Source organism: Carcharhinus amblyrhynchos, chromosome 3 (genome assembly GCF_965287045.1).
Source record: "Carcharhinus amblyrhynchos chromosome 3, sCarAmb.v2.hapA, whole genome shotgun sequence".
Classification (NCBI taxonomy): Eukaryota; Metazoa; Chordata; class Chondrichthyes; order Carcharhiniformes; family Carcharhinidae; genus Carcharhinus; species Carcharhinus amblyrhynchos.
In genome coordinates, this window is record NC_137326.1 from 60830713 (window position 1) to 60856573 (window position 25861).

Below are 25861 nucleotides of genomic sequence, written 5' to 3' on the forward strand. Positions count from 1 at the left end.
CACACATTATGTCGTGTTATTCTTTTTAACCATCCTTTATTCCAAGAAAAACAAAGAAATTGGTTAAGAACTAAGACTGGAACCCACTGTTGGGCATGACTTGGAGGATCCTCTGAGACAGTGATACAGACTGTACTCTGGGTGGGGGAGTTCAATCTCTATCACCAACAGAATCTCAGTCGAAGGAAAAGGGATCGTTGTGGGCTCAACAAAGAGATTCCTGTTCCTGATACTTTTCACTGTGTACTCATCAGAATAAAGAGATGAATATTGAAGGAACACGCAGTTTGATTCCAAAAGACAGTTGTAGCAGCTCTTCAGGATGCTGTGTCAGTCCAAAAAGATATTCACTCTACTACACAATTGAGCAATATCATGTATGATTTCCAGTGCTGGTATGATGGCAGGTACTTCCCAGCAATTGTTTGAATCAAACAGCATGTTCCTTTGACCTTTCAGTCTGTTTCTGGGATGTTGAATGATGGACTGAGCAAAGGACCATGATGTCCGGAGATACACCGCAATACACAGAGATTCATCGCGACACACAAAGATACACCAGGACACATAGGGATACAGCACGACACTCAGAAATACAATGTGACACACAGTGATACATTGCGACACAAAGGGATACACCGCACCATACAGAGATACACCACAATATACAGAGATACATCATAATCCACAGAGATACACCAAGACACACAGAAATAGGCTGCAATACACAGAGATACACTGAGACACACAGAGATGCACTGCGACATACAGAGATACACCACAAAGCACAGAAATACATCAGGACACACAGAGATACACTGGAACAGACAGAAATACACCATGACACACAAAAATACACTGCAATACACAGAGATACACCAGGACACATCAGAGATACATCACGACACACAGAAATATACCACAATACACAGAGATACACCAGGGCACACAGAGATACACTGCAACACACAGACATCACAATACACAGAGATATACCGGGACACACAGAGAAACACCACGACACACGGAAATACACCACGACACACAGAAATATACCACAATACACAGAGATACACCAGGGCACACAGAGATACACCGCAACACACAGACATCACAATACACAGAGATATACCGGGACACACAGAGAAACACCACGACACACGGAAATACACCACGACACACAGAAATACACCACAATACACAAAGATACACTGGGACACACAGAGATACACTGGGACACACAGAGATACACTGGGACACACAGAGATACACCACATCGCACAGAGACACACCATGCCACACAGAGATACACTGCAACACATAGAGATACACTGTGATGCACAGTGGTACACTACAACACATAGAGATACATCGCAACACACAAAGATACACCGCGACACCACAGAGATATACAGAGATGCGCGTGACACACAAAAATACGCTGTGACACACAGAGATACACCACAACACACTGAGCTACACCGCAATACAGAGATACACTGTGCCACACAGAGATAAACTGTGACACACAGAGATACATCACAATACAAAGAGATACACTGCAACATGCAGAGATACACCAGGACAAATTGAGATACACCATGACGCACAGTGATACACCGTGACACACAGAAATACACTGTGACACATAGAGATACACCACAATACACAGAGATACACTGCAACATACAGAGATACACCGCAACATGGAGAGATACACCAGGGCACACAGAGATACACCAGGGCACACAGAGATACACCATGACGCACAGTGATACACCATGACGCACAGTGATACACACGACACACAGATACACTGTGACACCACAGAGATACACTGTGACACACAGAGATACACCGCAATACACAGAGATACACTGCAACACACAGAGATACACCACAACACACAGAGATACACCACCACACACAGAGATACACAAGGGCCAGAGATGCACCATGACACATAAAGATACACTGGGACACACAGAGGTACAATGCAAGAGATACACCATTGACACACAGAGATTTAGTGCGACACACAGTGATACACCACAGCACACAGAGGTACACCAAGATGCACAGAGATACACCGCAACACATAGAGATACACCGCAACACATAGAGATACACCACAACACATAGAGATACACCAGGGCACACAGAGATACACCAGGACACACAGACACCATGAAAGAAAAACACCGCAACACAGAATTATCCTGGAGCACACTGAGATACACCGCAACACACAGAGTTACGCCAGGATCAGAGATACACCGTGACACACTGGGATGCATGGGTGACACAGAGATACACCGCGACACCCAGAGATACACCACAACACACAGAGATACACCAGGGCCAAAGATACACCATGACACACAGATGTACACTGGGACACACAGAGATACACTGTGACAGAGATATGCCATGACACACAGAGATACACTGTGACACACAGTGATACAGCAGAGCACACAGAGGTACACCTAGATGCACAGAGATACACCGCGATACATAGAGATACATCACAAAACCCAGAGATACATCGCGACACCCAGAGATGCATCGCGACACCCAGAGATGCATCGCGACACCCAGAGATGCATCGTGATTCACAGAGATACACCATGACACACAGATACACCGCAACACCTAGAGATACACTGCGACACACAGAGATATACCCAGGACACCCAGAGATACACCCAGGACACACAGAGATACACCAGGATGAGACATACACTGCAACACATAGACATACACCACAAGAGCCAGAGGTACACCGCGACGCACAGAGGTACACCGCGACGCACAGAGGTACACCGCGACGCACAGAAATACACCGCGACGCACAGAGATATACCGCGACACACAGAGATACACCGCAACACACAGAGATACACCACGACACAGAGATACACCGCAATGCACAGAGATACACTGCGACGCACAGTGATACACTGTGACACCCAGAGATGCACCATGACACACAGAGATACACCGCAACACACAGGGATACACTGCGACAGAGATACACCATGATACACAGAGATACACTGCGACGCACAGTGATACACTGTGACACCCAGAGATGCACCATGACACACAGAGATACACCACAACACACAGAGGTACACCAGGACGCACAGAGATACGTCGCAACACCCAGAGATACACTGCGACACACAGAGATACACTGTGACATACAGAGATACACCTAGGACACCCAGAGATACACTGTGACAAGATACACCCAGGACACACAAGAGATACACTGCAACAAGATACACCCTGGACACACAGAGATACACTGCAACAAGATACAGCCAGGACACACACAGATACACTGCAACAAGATACAGCCAGGACACACAGAGATACACCAGGATGAGAGATACACCACAACACATGGAGATACACCACAACACTTGGAGATACATCACGACACACAGAGATACACCGCGACACACAGATATACCGCGACACACAGATATACCGCGACACACAGATATACCGCGACACACAGATATACCGCGACACACAGAGATACACTGCAACACCCAGATACACCCAGGATGAGAGATACACCATGACACACTGAGATACATGAGCAACATAGAGGTACACTGGGACCAGGGAAACACCACAACACATAGAGATACACCATGACACTCAGAAATACACCAGGACACCCAGGGATACACCGGAACCAGAGATACATTACAACACACAGAAATACATAGGAATAGAGATAGCAGGATAAGGCTCTACCACCCTCAAATCTGGCAACATCTGACTGCAAGAGACAGGGTCAAAATAGTAGAAAGTGGACAATCCCACTTGTTCTCCTGTGGGATCTCCATTATCATAGATGTCAATGGCTGACCAATTCTCTTATCTGTGACTCTTTGGTTCACTGGGAATGTTGTACAGAAGCCTTTGCCCTTTATTAGGAAGAGAATGCAAAACATTTGGACAACTGTGAATTAACCAGAGATTGGCATGGATTTGTGAAGGGTATGTCACGTCTATTGAAACTATCTGAAATTGGTGAATGGTAATTAGTGTGGTAGCTAAGAGGATGGCGACAGATGTTGTTTATATGGATTTCCAAAAAGTATTCAATAAAATTCGACATAAGAGTTCATTAGCAAATATCACATTGTATGGAAATGGAGGCAAGGATTGTGTGGGGAGAGAGGAGACATGGAGTAGGGATAATAGAATATACTTAGAAACATAGAAACCAGAAGCAGGACTAGGCCATTCGGCCCTTTGGGCCTGCTCCGCCATTCATTCTGATCATGGCTGATCATTGAATTCAATATCCTGATCCCCCCTTTGCCCCATATCTTTTGCTCCCTTATGCACCAAGAGCTATATCTAATATCTTCTTGAAATCAGACATTTTGGCCTCAACTACATCCTGTGGTAGTGAATTCCACACATTCACCACCCTTTGAGTGAAGAAATTACTCCTCACCTCAATTTTGAAAGGTTCGCCCCTTATCCTCAAACTATGACCCCTGGTTCTGGACTCCCCTACCATTGAGAACATTCTTTCTGAATCTACCCTGTCTAACCTTGTTGGAATTTTCTAAGTTTCTATGAGATCCCCTCTCACTCTTCTAAACTCCAGTGAATATCATCCTAACTGACTTAATCTCAACTCATATGATAGTCCTGCCACACCAGACAGGTTAGTGGTATTAGTGGTGTTCCCCAGGGATCTACATTTATAAATGACTAAACGAAGAAATCGACAGGCATGTATTTAGGTTTGGTGTTGTAGGTTAGATGGTGCAATAAATAGGTAACTTGAAATGTTGGTTTTTAATGTTAAAGATTCAAAGAGTTGGGCTTATATCACACCAATTATGTAAAGCATTGGTTAGGCCTCATTTAGAGCACTGTGTTCAGTTATAAGAAGGATTTGGAGAGGTGTAGTGTAGGTTAAGCAGACAATACTAGGGCTTAAAAGGACTAACACGTGAGGGTAGGTTGCATAGGCCAGCCTTGTGCCTTTAAGAACAGAAGGCAAAGTGATGATATAACTGAGGTGTTTAAACTGATGAAGTGAATCGAAAGAGTAGACAGAGAGAAAGTGGATTAAGAGGAAATAACTTTAAGATTAGCACGGGCCATTCAGGAGTGATGTCAGAAAGCATTTCTCACATTGAGGAAAGTTGAAATCTAAAGCTCCCCCATGTTGACCCTGGGGATAAACTGAAAAGTTTAAAACCAAAGACAGGTTTTTATTAGGCAAGAACATGAAGGATTATGGAACTAAGGTAAATAGATGGAGTCAGGGAAAAGGGCTATCCACTGCTTGTTGAAGTCCAGGTCTCAGGCATTCAAGTCAGGTGACACTGACCTATACAAGAAAGCCAGGTACGATCTAAGGAGATCTACCAAAGATGCCAAAAGACAAAACCGGACTAAGCTAGAATCCCACACTACCCACACCGACCCCCACCAGCGACGGCAAGGTCTGCAAGACATAACAGGCTACAAGATAAAGACATGTAAAATCATCGGCTCCCACACATCCCTCCCTGATGAGCTCAATGCATTCTACGCCCATTTTGAGCAAGAGGTCAGTGACAGCATGCCCTCCACCCTGGAAGCCCTGTATGAACTTGTATCTGGGATCACCATTACAGATGTCAGAAGATCAACCCACGGAAAGCAACTGGCCCGGATGGGATACTCGGACATGCACTCAGATCCTGCGCAGATCAGCTGGCGGTGGTATTCACAGATACCTTCAACCTTTCTTTAGAATAATCCAAGGTCCCTATCTGCTTCAAGAAGACAACAATCATGCCAGTACCTAAGAAAAACCAAACAGTGTGCCTTAATGACTTTTGGCCAGAGGTTCTGACATTCATCATTATGAAGTGCTTCAAAAGCTTAATCCTGGTATGTATCAATTCCAGCTCTTGGACTACCTGGATCCACTACAGTTTGCCTACTGCTGCAACAGGTCAACTGCAGATGCCATCTCCCTGGCCCTGCACTCAATCCTGGAACACATTTGGACACCTATATCAGACTCCTTTTTATTGACTACAGCTCAGCCTTCAACACTATTATTCCCACGAAACTCATCTCCAAACTCTGTGGCCTGGCCCTTGGCACCTCTCTCTGCAACCGGATCCTGAACTTCTTAACTCACAGACCACAATCAGTAAGGATAGACAACACCTCCTCCACGATCATCCTCAACACCGGTGCCCCACAAGGCTGTGTTCTCAGCCCCCTATTATACTTCTTATACATCTATGATTGTGCGGCCAAATTCCCCTCCAATTTGATTTTCAAGTTTGCTGACGACACCACCGTAGTGGGTCGGGTCTCAAACAATAATGAGACAGAGTACAGGAATGAGATAGAGAATCACGAAACTGGTGCAGCAACAATAATCTCTCCCTCAATGTCAACAAAACGAAGGAGATTGTCATCGACTTCAGGAAGGGTAAAGGAGAACATGCCCCTACTTCAATGGGGATAAAGTAGAAAGGGTTGAGACTTCAAATTTTTAGATGTCCAGATCACAAACAACCTGACCTGATCCCCTCATGCCGGCACTATAGTTAAGAAAGCCCAGCAACACCTATACTTTCTCAGAAAACTAAGGAAATTTGGCATGCCAGCTACGACTCTCACCAACTTTTACAGATGCACCATAGAAAGCATTCTTTCTGGTTGTATCACAGCTTGGTATGGTTCCTGGTCTGCCCAAGACCAGAAGGAACTACGAAAGGTTGTGAATGTAGCCCAATCCATCACGCAAACCAGCCTCCCATCCATTGACTCTGTCTACACTTCCCACTGTCTCAGCAAAGCAGCCAGCATAATTAAGGACCCCACGCACCCTGGTCATTCTCTCTTCCACCTTCTTCCTTTGGGAAAAAGATATAAGCCTGAGGTCACATACTAACCGACTCAAGAACAGCTTCTTCCCTGCTGCTGTCAGACTTTTGAATGGACCTACCTCGCATTAAGTTGATCTTTCTCTACACCCTAGCTATGACCGTAACACTATTTTCTGCACTCTCTCATTTCCTTCTCTATGAATGGTATGCTTTATCTGCATAATGTGCAAAAAACAATACTTTTCACTCTATGTTAATACATTTGTCAATAATAAATCAAATCAAGTCAAATGATCAGTCATGATTTAATTGAGTTGGGGAATGGGCTCAAGGGGCTGAATGACATTCAAAGTTCCTTCATTCAAGATCCTGCTCTGTGAGTCTTGGCTCTTATTTGAGGTCCATCAGAAGAGGCCTTGACGTTGTCAAGGTAATGAACTGTTACCTTTGATCCTTAACCTGCAACTGTGTCCTGTGGGCCTTGGCCTTTCACCTAGAACTTTGACTCTTAAATGGCTTCTCGGCAGAAGGAGTTTGCTCAGTGGCGCAGTATCACTGAGCTGTTTCCTACTGTGCTGACAAAGTTATTTTAAGATCATTTGAAGCCAGTTCTTTGTTTCTCATTATCTCACCAGAGTGTGAAAGGGTTTCAGTATGCGGGCTCATGCACAATATCATGCAGCCTGACAGAGCTGTATGAAGACTTTTCTCCTTAGTAATATAGTCAACATCAGGCAGCAGCTTATTCGCATCATGGCCTTCCCTTTAATTAACCCTTCAGTGAGGGCACTAATTAGTAACCACTAGTTTAACCACAAGGTATTACATCAACCTCCCACTGCTCGTACCTGCTGACCTACTGCTTAATAAATTTCATACGTTTGACAGTAATTGGCAGCTTAAAATATATGTGGCCACCACCGATGTAAGGTCTGAAACATGTAAACAGCATGGGAACAGGTGTAGGCCATTCAGCTCCTCAAGACTGCTCTATCATTTCATATGTGTTACAGATCTTGGCTGACATATTCCTCAGCCCCATTTACTCCATATCCTCCCGAAACTCCTACTGAATAAAAAGCTGCTCGTCACAGAACAGAAAGCTTGAATTGGCCTTCCAGCATTCACAACCACTGGGACATTCACTTCTGTGAAACCAATGTAGGAGGAAAACCAGGTCCAGCCAGAAGAGAAGGGACTGGCTGAAGTTCGGAGTGGATTGTCTGTCCGTCTCCCCTTCCATGTGCATACACAGTGGGGAGATTTTAGCTTGGTCAATGCACCTGACTAGCTTTCGGACTGTGGAAGGGAACCAGAGCACCTGGAGGAAACCCACCTAGACACAGGGAGAATGTGCAGACTCTGCACAGCCGCACAGACGGTGACCCAAGCCAGTAATTGAACACAGGTCCTTGGCGCTGTGAGGCAGCAGTGCTAACCACTTTGCTGCCATGTGCCACCCATAGGTTGGTGACAGAGGGCAGTTATTGCCCCGTAGGGAGAGAGCCAACTTTTCACAGACAGCTTGTGTCACTCCCATGAGTCTTCACAACTGGTTGGCAATCAAATTCAACTGCGATGATGGGCAAGAGCTCCATTCTGGTCTCTTATCAGTCCAATCAGCTCAGGGTTCACATTACATGAAGTGACCTTTATAAAGAAGCTTAGGAAAAAATGCAAAGGAACTCTGGCTGCTGTTAAACCTGACCTGGGTCTGCCGTGGGTGGTGGTGCGATCTCAGTGCAGCTGGGTTTTACTGGTGCATTTAGGCCCCGTTGCTCAACATGGAACAACATGACACACACCCTCTCCTGATTTTTTTGACAAAGTGCCATAAGATCAAGAGAGAAATATGTCGATTTTCAGTCAGAGTCCCTTTGCCGTTTTTTGGTAAGATTCCACTCACTATTTTAATGTGGGGAATTCTGGCAGCCAACTTATACAAAGCAAGATCCCAAAAACACCAAAATCACCAGACAGCAATTTTAGTCATGTGATAAATATTGACCAGTACATCAGGAAAACTCTCCTGCTCTCCTTCACAAAGCACAATGGGATCTTTCTGGGAATTTGTTTGGAAAGATAACAACTCCATCAGTGTGAGTGTCAGCCCACATTATGTGCTTATGGCTTTGGAGTGGGACCTGAATGACATTGCCATCAATACCCCCGATTACTGAAGGTGTACAATGCAGGCAATTCATCAAAGCATACTCTCAAGTACTAACAGTGACCTCAGTGAAAATGTTAGGTGTCCTCAGCCTCTTACTGTACTCCTTATACACTTATACCTGTGTGGCCAAATTCCCCTCCAACTCAATTTTCAAGTTTGCTGATGACACCACCGTTGTGGGTCAGATCTCAAATAATGACGAGATGGACTACAGGAAAGAGATAGTGAATCTGGTGAGCTGCTACAAAGACAATAATCTCTCCCTCAATATTAACAAAACAAAGAAGATAGTCATTAACTTCAGGAAGCATAGTGGAGGGCATACCCCTGTCTACATCCATGGGGATGAAGCAGAAATGGTCTAGCTTCAGGTTTTTAGGTGTCCAGATCACCAACAGCCTGTCCCGATGAAACTAAGGAAATTTGGCATGTCTGCTACAACTCTCACCAATTTCTACAGATGAAGTTCTACCAAAGAAAATATTATTTCTTGTTATATCACTGCTTGGTATGGCTCCTGCTATGTTCAAGACTGCAATAAACTACAAAGGGCTATGAATGAAGCCCAGTCCATCACATAAACCAATCTCCAATCCATTGAAGCTGTCTATCGTTCCCGCTGCCTTGGAAAAGCAGCCAGCATAACCAAGGACTCTACACACTCCGGACCTTCTCTCTTCCACCTTCTTCCATCAGGGAAAAGATACAAAAGTCTGAGGTCACACACCAACAACTCAAGAACAGCTTCTTCCCTGCTGCTGTCAGACTTTTGAATGGACTTACCCCGCATTAAGTTGATTTTCTCTATACCCTAGCTGTGTAACACTTCATTCTGCACTCTTTCCTTTCCTTCCCTATGAATGGTGTGCTTTGTGTGTACAGCATGCAAGAAACAATACTTTTCACTGTATACTAATATGCGACAATAATAATAAATCAAATCAAAGAAAATCAATCTCCTGTGCTGACAGTTCAATATGTTTCCTTGCTTGCCCCTTGCAGTAAGTTCTACTTGTTCCTTACCTGGATGGATACGTCACTGTAGGAGCCCCCAATGACTCCAGCTATGGCAAAGGCTGTGTCATCGTGGATGGCATAAGACCCGTCTGGGCAGATGTATTCTGTCTCGTCCACTTTTGTCAGGGAGGACCTCACAAATTCCAGTGACTGTTCCAGAGCGTAAGTGTCCTTGGAACATGTGTCCAGGATGTGGGCTCCAAGCTTAATTCCGGGCAAAATGTTGGGGTCCTTATTTATCATGTCCAATGCAAACAGCATAGCCTCGAGCCGTTGGATGCCACGTTGTTCATTGATCCTTCCACAATCTTCCAAACCATTGCCTTTCTCATGGACTGGGAACAATCCCCCGATCACGAGATCCCCCTCTATCGTAATCTCCTTCTTGGCACTGGGCAGGTTGCTGGAGGACAGGAGAATGGCCTGGAGCAGGAGGAGTAGGAGGGGGAGCTGCTGTGAGTGGGGCATGTTCAGATTCCTCATGGGGCAGCTGTTCCTATCAAGATGGCACGGTTTCTGCGAGATGGGAGCCAGTAATTTCCTTAAAGCTGGGAGCTAATTGCATCGTTCCAGTCCATTGGCTGCAGGGAGAGATTTATAAAAGCTTGAATTAGAATAGTCATTTCAACACCATCATCAAAACAGGAAATTGATTCAAATATTGTGACAGAAATGCCACCATTGCAGTTTTGTGGCATATATCATCAGCAGAAAACATTCAACAATTGCATGCTCATAAAAATTCCACTCAATCACACATCACAACGGACAAAATATCTTTGCATCCAAATGTGCACTCAAAATTACAGCGAATATTCTGATCAATCCTGCTGCATTGTTAAGCACTTAGCCGTAACCTGCTGTCCATTATGTCCTACTATCATTCCCAGCCTCTCACTCCGATCAATCAGCTGTCCCTTGATGGCGGGTTTTCCAACTTATATCACAATTGCCTGGAAAATTCCAACATGCAGACAGATCATTGGGCTCAATCTGTCTGTATCGAGGTTCACCCTCCACCCGCCTGTATCGAGGTTCACCCTCCACCCGCCTGTATCGAGGTTCACCCTCCACCCGCCTGTATCGAGGTTCACCCTCCACCCGCCTGTATCGAGGTTCACCCTCCACCCGCCTGTATCGAGGTTCACCCTCCACCCGCCTGTATCGAGGTTTACCCTCCACCCGCCTGTATCGAGGTTCACCCTCCACCTGCCTGTATCAAGTGTCACATTCCACAGAAATAGTATTCCGTTCCCATGAGTCTGTCTGTTGCTGTCTTCCTTGATCCTTCAATCACCTATCAGTTCTGTTCTTAACCGTGACATGGTGTCTGTTTCAATATTTAATCTGGACAGTGCAGTCTACAACCTCTGAATCCCCTGTTACTGATTTCCTCCTACTCTCTGTCCCAAATATGATATCTAAACCTCCGTTGGACTCCTTAGTCACTGGGAACAGTCTGTTTCCATCTGCTCTGTATAATCTCTCCTCATTTCAAATTTCCAACAGGCCCTGTTTTCCAACTTTTTCCAATGTATTTATATTTCTTCACATCAAGGCAGCTTCCAAGTGAATCTGTGCTCATTCCTCAATATTCTTGTTATATGAGCCCAAAACCTGCACTCAGTACTTGCACTGTGTTGTTTCTGAGGTTTTCCTCGAGATTCATCAAGAACACTTCCCATGAGCACCAGATTTCCATTTTTTAAGGGCCTTTTTCACTTGAGGTGTCATTTTTTAAAAAAAACTTACTCTTTTCATAGGATGTGGGTAACGCTGACAAGAGCAGCATTTGTTGCTTATCACTAATTGCCCTTGAATTGAGTGGCTTGCTAGGCCATTTCAGGGGGCAGTTAAGAGTCAACTATATTGCTGTGGTTCTGGAGTCACATGTAGACCAGACCAGGTAAGGACAGCAGATTTCCTTCCCTAAAGGATATTACTGAACCAGATTGTATTTTTTAATGAAAATCAATAATAGTATCATAGTCACCATTACTGAGACTAACTTTCAATTCCAGATTTGCTAATTGAATTTAAATTCACCAGCTGCTGTGGTGGAATTTGAACCCGTGTCCCCAGAGCGTTAGCCTGGGTCCCTGGATTACTTCAACACCACCATCTCCTGTCTAACTTTTAATACCTTATGAAGCTGACCCTCCAAATCCTGTCCCCTCTGCCTGGCAGTAACCCTGGATTTCTCTACCCACCCGACCCCCACACTCTATACTCATGGCATCTGGCCTTGGAGAGTAACTGGCTTTTTAATACCCTTGTGGATGATGCTCCACTCTCACTTAGTCCTTTTACAGCGTGTCTCATGCTTCAATATCTTTTAACAAAGTACAAAGGGAAAATAAAAACCTCACACATTTTAATACCATTAACTTTCCTCCTGATCTATTCCTGAAGATTAACCTTCAATTCCTGAAAATGCTTTGGGTTATTGGTTGGGTTGCTTCCTTGCACTCCACAAAGTATAATAATTACAGTTTTTAATCAAAATGTACCACCTCACACTTGCCACCATTGAATTCCATCTGCCACATTCCTATGCCAATTCCACCATCTTGTTAGTATTTCTTTGCTGCTTATTTTGGGCCTCAGAGTGATTTGCTGAATCTCCAAATGTTAGATTCATTTATAAATTAGAGGACACCCCCCGTCACTCTGGGCCTGATTAGTGCACACTGAGAGCAGAACATTGTGGGCATTGCTTACTCACCCTTGGCTGTGAGAGACTATCTTTAGCTCCAACTGGCTGTCTCCGCCCTTAAATAATTTTTAAGTTGCTATTTCTTATCCTTGCTGAATTGTGTCATGTAGAAAATAACCAGGGAACCAAGTCAAAGGCTTCCTGAAGTCACTGTACACCACATCTGCTGCATTTACTCACCCGCCCCCTTTCACTTCCTCAAACAATGTCAACACAAATCTGAAAGCCACTGCTGGTTTCCTTTTTGTTTGGGTGATTTTGTAATTTTGGGGGGAGAATTTCAATGAGGTTTTCACTTAATCCCCCAACATAATTCACCAGAGGCACCCATGCGATTGGTATATTCCCCCATGGCTTGCACCAATCTCTTGTTCACCGTTCAGTGGACTGCTGGGGAAAGATCTTGTGGGAGCTACAGCTGTTCACCTTTAAATTGAACCATTCCAGAGTCAGCTGTGGCTCGGTGAGTTACCCTCATTCCCTCTGGGATGGATGATTCCGGCTCCTGGCCCCACTCTCGCTCTTGAGCACAAAAATCAGAACTAACACTAAAGGTGGAATTTTCCCATCCCTCCCACCAAGGGAATCATAGCACTCTGGCAGGGTGGAGGGAGGCACCGGGCAAAGGTCCATTGATCTTGTGCGGGATTTTCCAGACTTGCAGTGAGCGCAGCTGGAAAATCTCAGCCACAGTGCTGCACTGAGGGAATGTTGCAGTCCAAATCTGTGTTTCTTGGTGTGATGTTATACCTCGTCACCACCTGCTTTCTCAGCTGGACTTCAAAGATCCCCACGGAGCTATTTTGCAGTGGAGTTATCGCCAAAATCCTGACCAATATTTATCCCTCAACTAACATGATAAAACACATTAGCTGGTCATTATCATACAGTTGCTTATGGGATCTTGCTGTGTACAAATTGCTGGCTACGTTTCGTATATTGAAACAGTGACTATATGACAGAAGGGTTTCAGTGGCTGTGAGCTGATTTCAGATGTCCATTCATTGGGAAAGGTGCTATGTAAATGCACATGTTTCTTTTTTAGCACTTTCTCAGCCATAAGTATTACATCGACCCAGTTTATCCAGATTAGTGCCGTCTTACTATTGAAACCTTTTTACACTGAGCACTCTCCAATCCTCAGACAAAGGGCCATGCCGGAATTCTACCGGCCTGCCTGCCATGGGAATTGGAGTAGGCAAGGAGCGGAACTTGGGAAGGTCTGTTGACCTCGGGCAGGATTTTCACGTTTTCCGGACAAGTGAGGCCATAAAATCTCACCTCTAGTCTCAGGAAGAGAGTAGCAAAAATAACAGTTGGTCTGGATTGGAGGAATTACAATGGGCACTCAGAAAATGTTCAAAAATGTGTTCACAGCAAAAGACACAACTACAATAGCAGGGAAATTAAGGAGCTAACAAGAGTGAAGAACGAAAAGTCATTAATATGAGTAGGAATGGTATGAGGGAAACTAATGGAAAAGCTTTTAAATCCCTGTGACTTACATGATGTCCACACCTTAGGGTTCAAAACACACAACTGTGAAGATTGTGGATTCCTTAGTTGCAGTCTTCCAAAATTCCCTGAAATCTGAAACAGTCCCAATAAGATTGGAACATAGAAACCTTAATCCTACAATTCAAACTAAGAGGGAGAGCGGAAATAGGAAACTGCTGGCCAGTTAAACCTGACATCAGTAGTGGAGAAAACGCTGGGTTCCATTACTGAGAGGATTTTAACAAGGCATTTTAAAATCAATCTGATTAAGCAGGCATGGTTATATGAAAGATAAATCGCGTTTGACAGAAGTTTGAGAGATTTTTGGGAATTTAACGAGTGAGGAGAATAAAGGGAAAGTAGTGGATCTAGTGTATTTGGATTTCCAAAAGGTATTCGAACAGTATCACAAAAGAGAGTGTATGAGAATGTGACCAGGGTAATTTAGTAATATGGATAGAGAATTGGGTAATGGACAGAGAATTGGAAGGTAGGATAAATGAGTGGTTTTCATGGATATAGCCTATGTCATTTCCTTTTCTATTTCAACTTTAAACCATATAAACATATAGCTACCATTCCCGTTGTTTTATTTACTCATAACCAATCTAGCAATTGCTGTCTCCTCTTTCCTGAAGAGGATTCAGAAGAAAGTAGAGAGTTGTGGATTGAAATGCTGACCTGGTTGGACTCCCTGTAGCCTGGTATCACAAGTCCTCCAAACGATTTGGCACTGTTTGGTGATCCTATATTCATAGGCTGGAATTCTCCAGCTGTATATGTCCTGTCACCACTGCCAGCAAGAACAGATAATTTAGTGCTCAGCCAAATCTCTGTTCACTGCAGCGGGAGCGGAGAATCCCAGCCGCAAGTGAGGTTGGAGAGTCCCACCTGTAGGCAAAGTCAAAGAATCCCAGCCCCGGGTAAGATTGGAGAATCCCAGCCATGGGAAAGGCTGGAGAATCCCAGCCATAGGCGAGGTCGGAGAATCCCAGCCATGGGCGAGGTCAGAGAATCCCAGCCATGAGAGAGGTTGGAGAATCCCAGCCATGGGAGAGGTCGGAGAATCCCAGCCATGGGAGAGGTCGGAGAATCCCAGCCATAGGCGAGGTCGGAGAATCCCAGCCATAGGCGAGGTCGGAGAATCCCAGCCATAGGCGAGGTCGGAGAATCCCAGCCATGAGAGAGGTCGGAGAATCCCAGCCATGAGAGAGGTCGGAGAATCCCAGCCATGAGAGAGGTCGGAGAATCCCAGCCATGAGAGAGGTCGGAGAATCCCAGCCATGAGAGAGGTCGGAGAATCCCAGCCATGAGAGAGGTCGGAGAATCCCAGCCATGAGAGAGGTCGGAGAATCCCAGCCATGAGAGAGGTTGGAGAATCCCAGCCATGAGAGAGGTTGGAGAATCCCAGCCATGAGAGAGGTTGGAGAATCCCAGCCATGAGAGAGGTTGGAGAATCCCAGCCATGAGAGAGGTCGGAGAATCCCAGCCATGAGAGAGGTCGGAGAATCCCAGCCATGAGAGAGGTCGGAGAATCCCAGCCATGAGAGAGGTTGGAGAATCCCAGCCATGAGAGAGGTTGGAGAATCCCAGCCATGAGAGAGGTCAGAGATCCAGCGCCAGTTTGGCTGACGGTTCAGTTAGTAATGCTCTTGTTCTGGATTCAAGTTCCACTCCAGGACTTGAGCTTAGAAATGAAGACTGAAACTCCCATGTCACTTTGAGCTAGTGCTACACAGTCAGAGTGGATGTGATATTAAATTAGGTTGCCTGGACATCAAAGATTCTATGACACTAATTGAAGAGAGCAGGGGACTTACCCTCAACGTCCTGGCCAATATTTATCCCTCAATCAACATCACAAAAACATATAAGCTAGTCCTATTACGTTTCTATCTGCTATGTGCAAATTATTTAACACATTTCCTACATTGTAGCAGTGATTAACACTTCAGAAATATTCTATTGGCTCTGAAGTGCTTTGTGTTGTCCAGTTGTTGTGAAAATGTGATATGAATGGAAGTTTCTGGTGAGCTAGATTGGGACCATCAGCGGTGGGTGTGATAAGCACTTCATGTACCATTGTTATCCAAGGGCAGGGGCCTGATCTCAAAACCCCAGGTGATACATGGGCAAGGGATCATACAGATTAGGAGCAGGAGAAGGCCACTTGTCCCCTCGAATCCTGCTCTGCCATTCAATACAATCATGACTAATCCGATTGTAACTTCAACCACATTCCTGCATAGCCACCAATAACTTTTCGCAATCCATGTTGATCAAACTAAGAGCATCAGGCTCCGCCTGAGCGCTGAGCTAATAATGAATCCCATTCATTGAATCATAGAATCCCTACAGTGCCAAAGAAGGCCATTTGGCCCATCGAGACTGCGCCAGCCACAATCCCACCCAGTCCCTATTCCCATAACCCCACATATTTATCCTGCTAATCCCCTGACACTAGGGTCGAATTAGCATAGCCAATCAAACTAACCCGCACATCTTTGGACTGAGAACTCTTACAAAGAGAAACATCCTAGCTCTTTGAGACAATCTTGTACGTCCACCTGAGAGGGCAGAAACATGTTCTCTGAAAGCCAGCAGCTGGAACAGTGCAATGGTCCTCAATGCTCTCAGCCTAGAGTACCAGCCTGGATATTTGTGCTCAAGTCTCCGGGGTGGGTCTTGAGATAGAGAGATTCCCACTAAATACAGCTGATTAGGACCCAGCTAGTGTCCGGGATTGAGGTGCTGTGCATGAAGCACTGTTCTTTCTACCTATTTTCCTTTTTTAAAAAAACTATTATTCTGGGTGACTACAGCTGAGTAAACATTGGTTTAATTGGCACCTTCATGCCACTGCGCTATCATTAGTTGGTGACAAGTAACTGGGTGGCATTTGCATTGTTGGAAATGGCACAGTGTGTAGGAATTGCTGAGATTCTGGCAGTGTGTTCTCTTATAGTCCGACACTGCGGTGGTGGTGGAACTGAGACACCAGAGGGTACCCACCCAAAATACAGTGATCACCCCAGTCATAGCCCCCGAAGCCCAATTAATGGCTTTGTCATCAGTACCAGGGCCGTGAGGAAACGGTGTGCAAACTCTGAGAAGGATGCGATGGGAGTGAGATTGAAGAGAGGCAGCATAAACAACATGGTGCAATTTTAGAGAGGATGCAGGAAGAGAGGAAGATGGGGTTGAATAAATATAAATGTTGGAAGGTGGTGGGACAAGCTGTGGAAAGAAGTAGAGGATACATGGTATTATAAACAGAGGCTCAGAGGGCACAATGCACTTTGTAAAATGTTGCTTAGTTCCCAATATTATGTTCCATTTTGGACACCACACTTTCTGAAGGATGTCAGGACCAAAGAGAGGATAAGAGGAGATTTGCGAAAACAAAGGATTTCAGTTCATGTGGAGAGGCTGGAAAAGCTCAGATTGTTTTCCCTGGAACCGGAGAAGTGCAGGGAAAATGTGGAGCTCAGAATTGTTTCCAGGTAGTAGATAGGAAATAAACTGTTTGCACTGGTCAGGGTTAATTTAGTTGCCAGGAGAAGCAAAGAAATAATGAGGAGAAAATTCTTACACAACAAGTTGTGACCTGGAATGTCCGGGCGGAAAAGGGAGTGGAAAGAAGTTCATGAAAACTGTTGAAAGGGAGGCGGATAAATACTTTGAAAAATAAGCATTACATGGCGATAGGGGGAGAGTGCGGAGGAATGGTTCTAATTAGATTGCTGTTCCAAAGAGCCAGTATAGACAATGATAGGCTGAAAGGCCACCTTCTGGACTGTAAGATTCGGTGATATGGTATAACCTTCTGAGGAAGGGTCCCACACACAATGTGAAATGGGGATGGGAGGGTGAGGGGGCGGTGGGTAGGTGGACACACACCAAACCCAATCTGGAGCTTCGGTTAGGAGGCATCTTGAGGGCTTTGGCCAGGGTTGGTCTGCAAGACACAGGAGAGACTTTCACGCTCGTGAAACAGTAAAAAGAGGAGCCACAAAGCAGATTCCCGCATCAGGAAAAGCCGGGAAGATTTGGGCTTTTCAGCATGCATGGCAGTCTTCCCTAAGAACAACTTCAACAGAAGTTTCTTGACTTAAAATGCTTTCAGACACAAACAGCAAAAACACTGCCGCCAATCCAGTATAATCCGGCTGGAATACAGTCCGCACACACCTGGGACCGAAATCCAGTGTCAGAAAACTGGAAATCAAAGATCAAATTCCAACCCCTGTATACATTTAACCACATGCTGCTTTAAAAATCTCCCCAACACTTACCGTACGCCAGAGAGAGTGGGCTGAGATCTGTGCAGCAGCGAGTCAGGAGATTACATAGACAGTGCCCTCGGCCCGGCTGGTAGGATGTGTCTCAGACTGCAAACCGAGTGGGACTGATGTCAGCTTTTAAATGAAACACATACGAGAGTCACTCACAGTGGGGTCTGCAGGGAAGAGTATCAAACACAGCCTCTTCTCAGCCAGAGTGAACAAGTCATGGAGCACTTGCCTAATCTCCACATCTCCCACCCTCGTGTGTTCATAGATTAGATCCCTGCTCAATGATAACAGCCCTGTGGGGCACAAGCAAAAACTCCAAAATTGTAACAATCTGCTTCAGCCACATAATTAAAAAACACCAAGGAGCCACCAGCAGATTTAACGCCCTTTTATTCGAAATAATATCCTAGTCCTTGACGGCAAAAGGTCTCATTAACACCATTGGCATCCTTAATTATGAAGATATGAGAAGTATTTTAAACCAAGCACTTTTATTTCCAATATTCAAAGCTGTAGGTAACAATCTGACATTGTTATTGCCAGAATGGGGAACTGATTAACTTCACAATACAGGCACTCAATGTCTCCATCAAACACTCCCAGTGTCCCCATCAAACACTCCCAGTGTCCCCATCAAACACTCACAGTGTCCCCATCAAACACTCACAGTGTCCCCATCAAACACTCACAGTGTCCCCATCAAACACTCACAGTGTCCCCATCAAACACTCACAGTGTCCCCATCAAACACTCACAGTGTCCCCCTCAAACACTCCCAGTGTCCCCATCAAACACTCCCAGTGTCTCCATCAAACACTCCCAGTGTCCCCATCAAACACTCCCAGTGTCCCCATCAAACACTCCCAGTGTCCCCATCAAACACTCCCAGTGTCCCCATCAAACACTCCCAGTGTCTCCATCAAACACTCACAGTGTCCCCATCAAACACTCTCAGTGTCTCCATCAAACACTCCCAGTGTCCCCCTCAAACACTCCCAGTGTCCCCATCAAACACTCCCAGTGTCCCCCTCAAACACTCCCAGTGTCCCCCTCAAACACTCCCAGTGTCTCCATCAAACACTCCCAGTGTCTCCATCAAACACTCCCAGTGTCTCCATCAAACACTCCCAGTGTCCCCATCAAACACTCACAGTGTCCCCATCAAACACTCCCAGGGCAGGCAGAGCCCAGGGTTAGATACAAAGGAAGGCACCCTCTGCAGTGTCCCCGCCAAACACACCTGGAATAGGTACAGTCAGAGATTAGATACAGAATAAAGCTCCCTCAACACTATCCACCAATCACTCCCAGAACAGGTAAAGCACAGGGTTCAAAACAGAGTAAAGCACCCGTTATACTGAGTCTATCAAACCATCCCAGAACAAGTACAGCAAGGGGTTAGATACAGAATAAAGTTTCCTCTGTGCTGTCCCCATCAAACACACTCAGGACAGGCACAGCTCCTTTACATTGTCAGCGTCTAGTTTCACTATGAATACATTTCAATGTTAATTACAGTTCCGAAGACTGGGTTTGCAACCAATGAAAAGCCTGCTCTCTGAAGATTACCAGAGCATGAAATAACATGTTGGAAGTCTCAGGCCTTTGAAAGGATGGAAGTAGATGCCCCAGTATAGTGGGCTAATTCATGGTAGCAGGTTGAATATGTTTGCTTTGCACTTTCTTGAGGTTAAAAATGGACAGATGTTTTATTTGAGGTTTTTAAAGTGTTTAAAGTAAAGGAACTGCGATATATTCCCAAATCAGGAAGATGAGCGACTTGGAGGAGAATCTCCAGGTGGTGGTGTTCCAAAGTATCTGCTGCCCTTGTCCTTCCGATGGTAGTTGTGTTTGGTGGAGGGAACAAATGTTGAAGGTGCTGGATGAGGTGCCAATCAAACAGGCTGCTTTGTGCTGGATTTCCTCTGATGAAGAGGTCCAGAATAAAAAGGAACTATTATTTTTCATTTTTTCACACAGAAGTTAATGGAACCTGTAACTCCTCCCTACCAAGGCTGAGGGTGTTGGGGTTTAACTGAGAATTTCAAAAATGGGGCTTTTTTTAAGCTCATGGACATAGACGAATGTCAAGTCAAGGCGTAAAGCCAAGGTCTCACTGAGTGGAGAACGGGCTTGAGGGGCGTACACCTGTTCCCATATTCCTCTCAGTCAATGATAAAAAATAAAGATGCAACTTCTTCCCAACCAGTAACACTGTTGTAAATCCAGACACTAGAGGTGACAGTGAGTTACTGATCTGCTGTGTTGCTATTGCAGTGGGAAAAAGGGATCCCCATTGGGTGGCCAGCTGAATTACTGATCAGAGGCTGACCATAGTGGAGACAGTTGCTAACAGCTGTAGTATCATTTCACCTAACCAAACATCCTCGCTTCACATTCCTAACTGTTGTACATCAGAAAGTCTACTTCTATACAGGCAGAATTGTGGTTTGATACAAATAGAAGGCGGTCTCTAACTGACAGAAAGAAAGTGTACTTTTTGACATTGGATTATAATGAACAGCAGCACATGTCCCAACACTGCCTCACTGACTTGAGGAGTTTACAAGCTGCTTCAGTTACCTGGGTTTGCCAATATATTCTATATAGATCATACCTTCACAATGAGCGAGTGTGAGAGTTAGCTTTAAAAGGACAGACCAAGCTAAACACAGCTCTGCCTTAGCAGCAAAGATCTTGATCATATTCCAGACTGAAGCGACAAAGGGCTTGTTCAGGATTTGTATTTAGAATAGCCCCTTTGACAAACTGAAACAACCAGGTTGATTCACAGGGGTATCCTAGAACAGAACTTTACCTCACTTCCAAAATAAAGGGGTCACAGGGCAAGCCCATGTTACATGGATTCTCCACTTCACATCACTTTGAAAATCATTACTGAATGTGCTTCCAGTGAATTCCAGGTCACAATAACTCACTGCAAAAACTCATTTGTCCCCGTCTCCTCAAATGGTTCTTTTACTAATGATCCTGAGCCTGTCTGTTCTGGTTATTGATCCAGAATTTTAAAAATTCAATTAAAATCATATTGCTCAAGTTAAAATTGAATCGGTATTTGCTACACATCATTTAAATTTTCTATCATACACACGCATAGCCCTACTCCCTGGTCAAAGCACCATGCACCACTGCACAGTCTAACTGAACCTTGCTTCATTCTCTGCAAATCTCCCTGCAGTTGTTCCGAAGATTCAATTGCCCACCTCCAGTTAGCAATAAAGCAACAGGGGTAGGCTATTCAGCCCATCAAACCTGTTCTAGTATTAAGTACATCATGACTAACATGTATCTCAACCCCATTTACCTGCCTTAGCCTCATGTGCCCTTTACACATACCCAACAACAGTCATGGTGCTCCATCTTCCCCACTATATCACCAACCCCATTATCTAGCTGAGTTGCTTATGAGGTACCTCAGAAAAATTTAAAGGTGTTGGGGTGGAGGCCAGCCTAGAAGAAGTGGGACATCCCCTTGTCTGAGAATATTGGAGAATTTAGGTTAGATTTTTAACAAGCTTTCAACAAGGTCAAGTTTGCTGCTGCTCCCTGTGACTGCCCAGAGTGATTAGATACTATTTCACAAGATGTCTTCCCAGGATTTGAGTTCACTGTTGCCCTAACGAGTAGCAGAGCCACTACATCTACTGTATTCAACAACAGCTCCAAGATCAAGCTTGTAACATAACAGCTTGTTAAGAATGTATTAGATTAATTTATTTTATTAGTGTCACAAGTAGGCTTACATTGATATTGCAATGAAGTTACTGGGAAAATCCACTTGCATTATTAACAATAACTCCACGTGTGTTCATTGCCAGTTTTATTTACACGAGATTAAGGACATCAGGTATTGGAGCAGGAGTCAGCCAAACAGCCAGTTCACCTTTTCCGTCATTCACGGTTGAACTTTTCACCTCTCCCACTTTCCCACCCGATCCCTTAAGATTCTCTTAGTGCCCAAAAATCCATCAATATGGGGATATTGGAACGGCACGGTAGCACAGTGGTTAGCACTGCTGCTTCACAGCTCCAGGGTCCTGGGTTCGATTCCCAGTTTGGGTCACTGTCTGTGTGGAGTTTGCACATTCTCCTCGTGCCTGCATGGGTTTCCTCCGCGTACTCCGGTTTCCTCCCACAGTCCAAAGGTGTGCAGGTTAGGTTGATTGGTCATGCTAAGAAATTGCTCCTTCGAGTCCAGGGATGTGTAGGTTAGAGGGATGAGTGGGTATAATATGTAGGGATATGGGGTTAGGGCCTGGGTGGGATTGTGGTCGGTGCAGACTCAATGGGCCGAAGGGCCTCTTTCTGCACTGTACAGTTCTATGCTTCTATGATAAGCCGTGAATATCAATTGAGTATCCACACCCTCTGAGCTAGAGAAATCTGAAGATTCATAACCCTGTGAATGGAGAAATTCCTTCTCCGTACACTCTGCCCCATATTCTGGATTATCCATCCACCCAGGAGTAACGATTGTTCAGCTTCTCTAAGAGTTTGATACTTTTCAAAAAGAGCATTTCTCATTATTCTAAACTTCAGAAAATATTTCTCCTCACACTCTTCTCATTAGACAGCCCAGCCATTCAGAAATCAATTCACTGAATTTTTCTTCCATCCCCTCTAAGGCAAATAGATTCCACATTAGGTTAGGCGACCACAACTACACAGCACTCACTTATAAATGCAGCAAGATTTCAATAACAGCCATTAGATTATTTGCCTTCCGTCTGTTTGCTGTACCTGATTATTACCTTTCTATGATTTGTGCACACAGATCCCCAAATCCCTCTGAATACCATCATTTAATTAATTAATTTACATATGTATTATTCAAAAATAGACTTACATTAACACTGCAATGAAGTTACTGTGAAATTCTCCCAGTCGCAAAGCTTCAGTGTCTGTTCAGGTCAATGCACTTAACCTGAATGTCTTTCAGACTGTGGGAGGAAACCGGCGCACACGGAGGAAACCCACACAGACATGGGGAGACCGTGCAAACCCCACACAGACAGTGGCGCAATCCAGGAATCAAACCTGAGTCCCTGGCACTGTGAGGCAGCAGTGCTAACCACTGTACCACGATACTGCCCCAAAAACTATCCTGCATTTGGGGACATTGCTGGCATCAGCACACTATGGGTGGCACAGTAGTTAGCATTGCTGCTTCGTAGCTCCAGGGACTTGGGTTTGATTCGTGGCTTGGGTCACTGTCTGTGTGGAATTTACACATTCTCCTTGTGTCTGCGTGGGTTTCCTCTGGGTGCTCCAGTTTCCTCCCACAGTCCAAAGATGTGCGGGTTAGGTTGATTGGCCAATTGCCCCTTAGTGTCCTGAGATGCGTAGGTTAGTGGGATATGGGGGTAAGACCTGGGTGGGATTGTGGTTGGTGCAGACTCGATGGGCCAGATGGTCTCTTTGTGCACTGTAAGGTTTCTATGATTCTATGAGTGCAATGGACTAGCCTTGTCCTGGGCGAACTACCTGCTTGATCTTGGTTTCACCCCTGCCAGGTAAGTATCTCACATGTTAAAAAACATTCCAGATAATTTTACATTTCCCACATTATACTCCATGTTGACAAGTCCTATCACTTAAATTGCCCTCAGTCCTTTGCATCCTTCTCACAGATCACTTTCTCTTCCATTTTTATACTAGCAAGAAACTTTGATATCTTATACCTGGTCACCTCACTGAAATCACTAATACATGTTTTAAATAGTTGTGGAACAAGGACTTCCCAGAACATCTCGTCATCTCAATAGTGACCAGTTTATAGCATCTGTTTTCTGCTTGTTAACCAACACATAATCCATGTTAATTTAGGATCCCCTATTCCATGAACCTTCACCTTTCAGAATGAGCTCTTGTGTGGGAACTCCTGAGAGTCCAAATATACTCCATCTGCTGGTTCTCCCTTATCAAATGTGCTAGTTAAACTCTTAAACAATTCAAATAGGTCTTGAGTATTGCTGAAAAAAGGCATTCATTAAAGTCATGCGCAGCCAGTCCATTCTTGCAAAATGCAAAGCAAACTCCATCAGTAGATGTGATTCCATGATTGGTCAACTGAAACATTACTCTGGCAATCAATTTAAGGTTATCTGTCAGGCTCTCAGTGTACTGGAAGTTACATATATCAATACCAAGGGCCTAGTTCTTTGTAGAGAGAATATGTACGCACATTGCGCCTATTTCAACTAAACAATAGCTATTTGTTGGTTCATTCTTCAGGACAATGCCTTGACCAATCAAAGTCAAACTGCCAGGTTTAAATTTCAACTAATGTTTAGCAGTTAACTGTCAGTCACCATCAAACTTGTGCATTCTTCATGGCAACACCTCCAACAATCAGAGATCACTTGCCAACCAATCAGCACTCTCTTCTCATGTAGCATAAAGTTGTTGTTTCCCCTGATATTGTATTTTTGTGATTGTCCTGATGAGTGCAAGATGAGAAGCTTCAACAAAATAGATTTTTTCAGGAATACTAACACTAATACTAATTAGTTCAAATTACTCAATATCCTTAATCTCTCAATTCCCCACAAGATTCCTTGTGTCTTCCACTGGAAAGACAAGGATGAAATATTTGTTTATTATCTCTGCTATTTCCATTAGAATTTCTGCTGTTCTTTGTGTCTTCCACTGTAAAGACAAGGATAAAATATTTATTCATTATCTCTGCTATTTCCATTAGAATTTCTGCTGTCTCTGTCTCTAAGGGACTCACATTTACTTTTGCTAATCTCTTCTATTTTTCATTCCATCCAATCTGTCTCTCCATTTGTGCCAGTTTATTCTCATTAAATTTTCTCTCTCTTTATCAATGTCTGGGTCATCCTTTGCTGTTCCTTCTCAGAATTATGATTCCTTTTGACAGCATAGTAATCTAACATTATCCTTCACTTCTCTACTTAAGCATGGTTGTATCATTTTTCCAGTGGAGTCTTTATTCCTCAAGGGCTTATATATTAGTTAAGAATTATGAATTATTTCTTCAAATGTTTCCCATTGTTTATCTGTCATCATATATTTGAATCAAATGTACCTCAGCCAACTTGCCCCTCAAGCCGTTGTAATTGGCTTTGCTTAAATATAAACACTTGATTTCTCACTTGACGTCATCCCTCTCACACTTGGTGTGAAATTCCACCATATTATGATCACTCTTCCCCAGCAGAGCCTTAACTGTAACATTACTAATGAGCCCTGTTTCATTACACAATACAAGATCTCAAAAAGACCTTCCTTTATTGGT

At 44.4% G+C, this 25861-nt stretch overlaps 1 protein-coding gene across 3 annotated transcripts in view; it reads right to left on the reverse strand.

The window, feature by feature from the left end:
- Positions 1-25861, reverse strand: part of LOC145340124 (metabotropic glutamate receptor 2-like) — a 65706-nt gene that overhangs the window by 25669 nt on the left and 14176 nt on the right. The window contains exons 2-3 of one of the 3 annotated variants that reach the window (XM_080184554.1): positions 18580-18702; positions 10078-10652 (exon numbers count right to left, since the gene is read on the reverse strand). In XM_080184554.1, the coding sequence (XP_080040680.1) occupies positions 10078-10554 (477 nt within the window). In that variant the 5' untranslated portion in view covers positions 10555-10652; positions 18580-18702. Of the gene's footprint in view, positions 1-10077; positions 10653-14292; positions 14372-18579; positions 18703-25861 lie in introns of those variants that run through there. The other 2 variants (XM_080184568.1, XM_080184561.1) reach the window with 2 other exon arrangements.